The following is a 1295-nucleotide window of genomic DNA, read 5'->3' on the forward strand; positions in this document are numbered from 1 at the left end:
CAGGTCTATATACATAAACTCCTGGCATCAAGTCATTAAGTAGTTATTATTCACTGTATTACTTCAATCTGCTTGTCTTGAATATTAAACACAACCAATTGTAATGGTCAGCTGTTGATATATACAGGAGAAAAGAAGTTTGTTACTGCATATTTTATTGTATAAATTGTTGGAAGAGAAAATAAGGAAAAAGTTCACCCCAAAAAACAAAGTACAAAGTCTGTCATCATTATGTATCATTATGTATCATTACAGCAGATAATAATTTCATTATTGTCCCCAATCTAATTCATATTTAGCATACTCACATTCAGTACATATATTAATAAATGAAAGCAGCCCTGAAAGGAATGCAAATAGTTGATGTAAATTTTCCTTTCAGGGACACATGATTATGCAGTAAATAGATTTGGAAAATCAGAATTTATGAATTTTAGCAAGTATTTTTCTTAAAATTGATATGAAAATTATAGCTAGAATGTCTTCGAGTATTAGTGGAAGCCTTCTTCCATGACTATCTCCTTACTACACACATAATTTAGATGTGCTATTAATGGTTTGTCAAGCATTCCAAAGATGGAATACTTGAAGGAGTTTGTGAGAAAGAAATTTGTGTCAGCTTCTAAACATTAACAGTGTTATGCAAGCAGTAAAGAGTTTATATAACAAAAGACACTTTAGTATCTTATTTTACGAAATTTGTTGATACTTTATTGTTGACAGAAAAAAAAAAATGGTTATTAGTGACTGTATGATGAACAGGAAGTATTTGTATATTTGAGGTTATTTTGGAGGGCCAAAATAACCTCATAATAGCCTTATAATAGCCAATATTCTTAAAACAAAGAAATCTCATTTAGTCTTTCTTTAAAACTATATATTTTCCTCTAATGACTTGGTATTTGCAGATGAGGCAGACTTCAACCACACGGCCACCCTTCTGCTGATCGAATTCATCCGCCAGAGATTCCGAGGTTCCTCCTGATACACTCCCCTGCTGTGGTTACAGGGAGGTGCAGGAGGAACTGTGTTTCAGGGGCTTTTCCTTTACCATTGAAAAGATCAGGGAAGTGGGAAAAACCTGATCACCACATACCGGAGAAAAAAAGGGAAGAAACAGCGAAGATCCGAAAGTCAAAATAATGTGGGATTACTTCCAGGTATGGACTTGGAGGGGCAGTCATGGTTAAAGAAAGGAAATGTAAAATCAGGTCAGGGTAGGCATTTTGTAGTATTTTGTCTTCCTATCCCTGGATGAAGAGGAATCTAACTCTTACCTGAAATGTTGCCTTTCT

The 1295-nt window shown here is 34.3% G+C and overlaps 1 protein-coding gene across 1 annotated transcript in view; it reads left to right on the forward strand.

Moving 5' to 3' along the window:
- The window catches only part of LOC119586149 (tRNA pseudouridine(38/39) synthase-like), a gene marked incomplete at its 3' end in the record, with an annotated part of 8946 nt that extends 7975 nt beyond the window's left edge, over window positions 1–971 (forward strand). The window contains 1 exon segment of the mRNA XM_037934842.1: window positions 909–971. Coding sequence (XP_037790770.1) covers window positions 909–971 — 63 coding nt within the window.
- Between the last annotated feature and the right edge of the window lie 324 nt (window positions 972–1295).

This window comes from Penaeus monodon, chromosome 21 (genome assembly GCF_015228065.2).
Source record: "Penaeus monodon isolate SGIC_2016 chromosome 21, NSTDA_Pmon_1, whole genome shotgun sequence".
Taxonomy (NCBI): Eukaryota; Metazoa; Arthropoda; class Malacostraca; order Decapoda; family Penaeidae; genus Penaeus; species Penaeus monodon.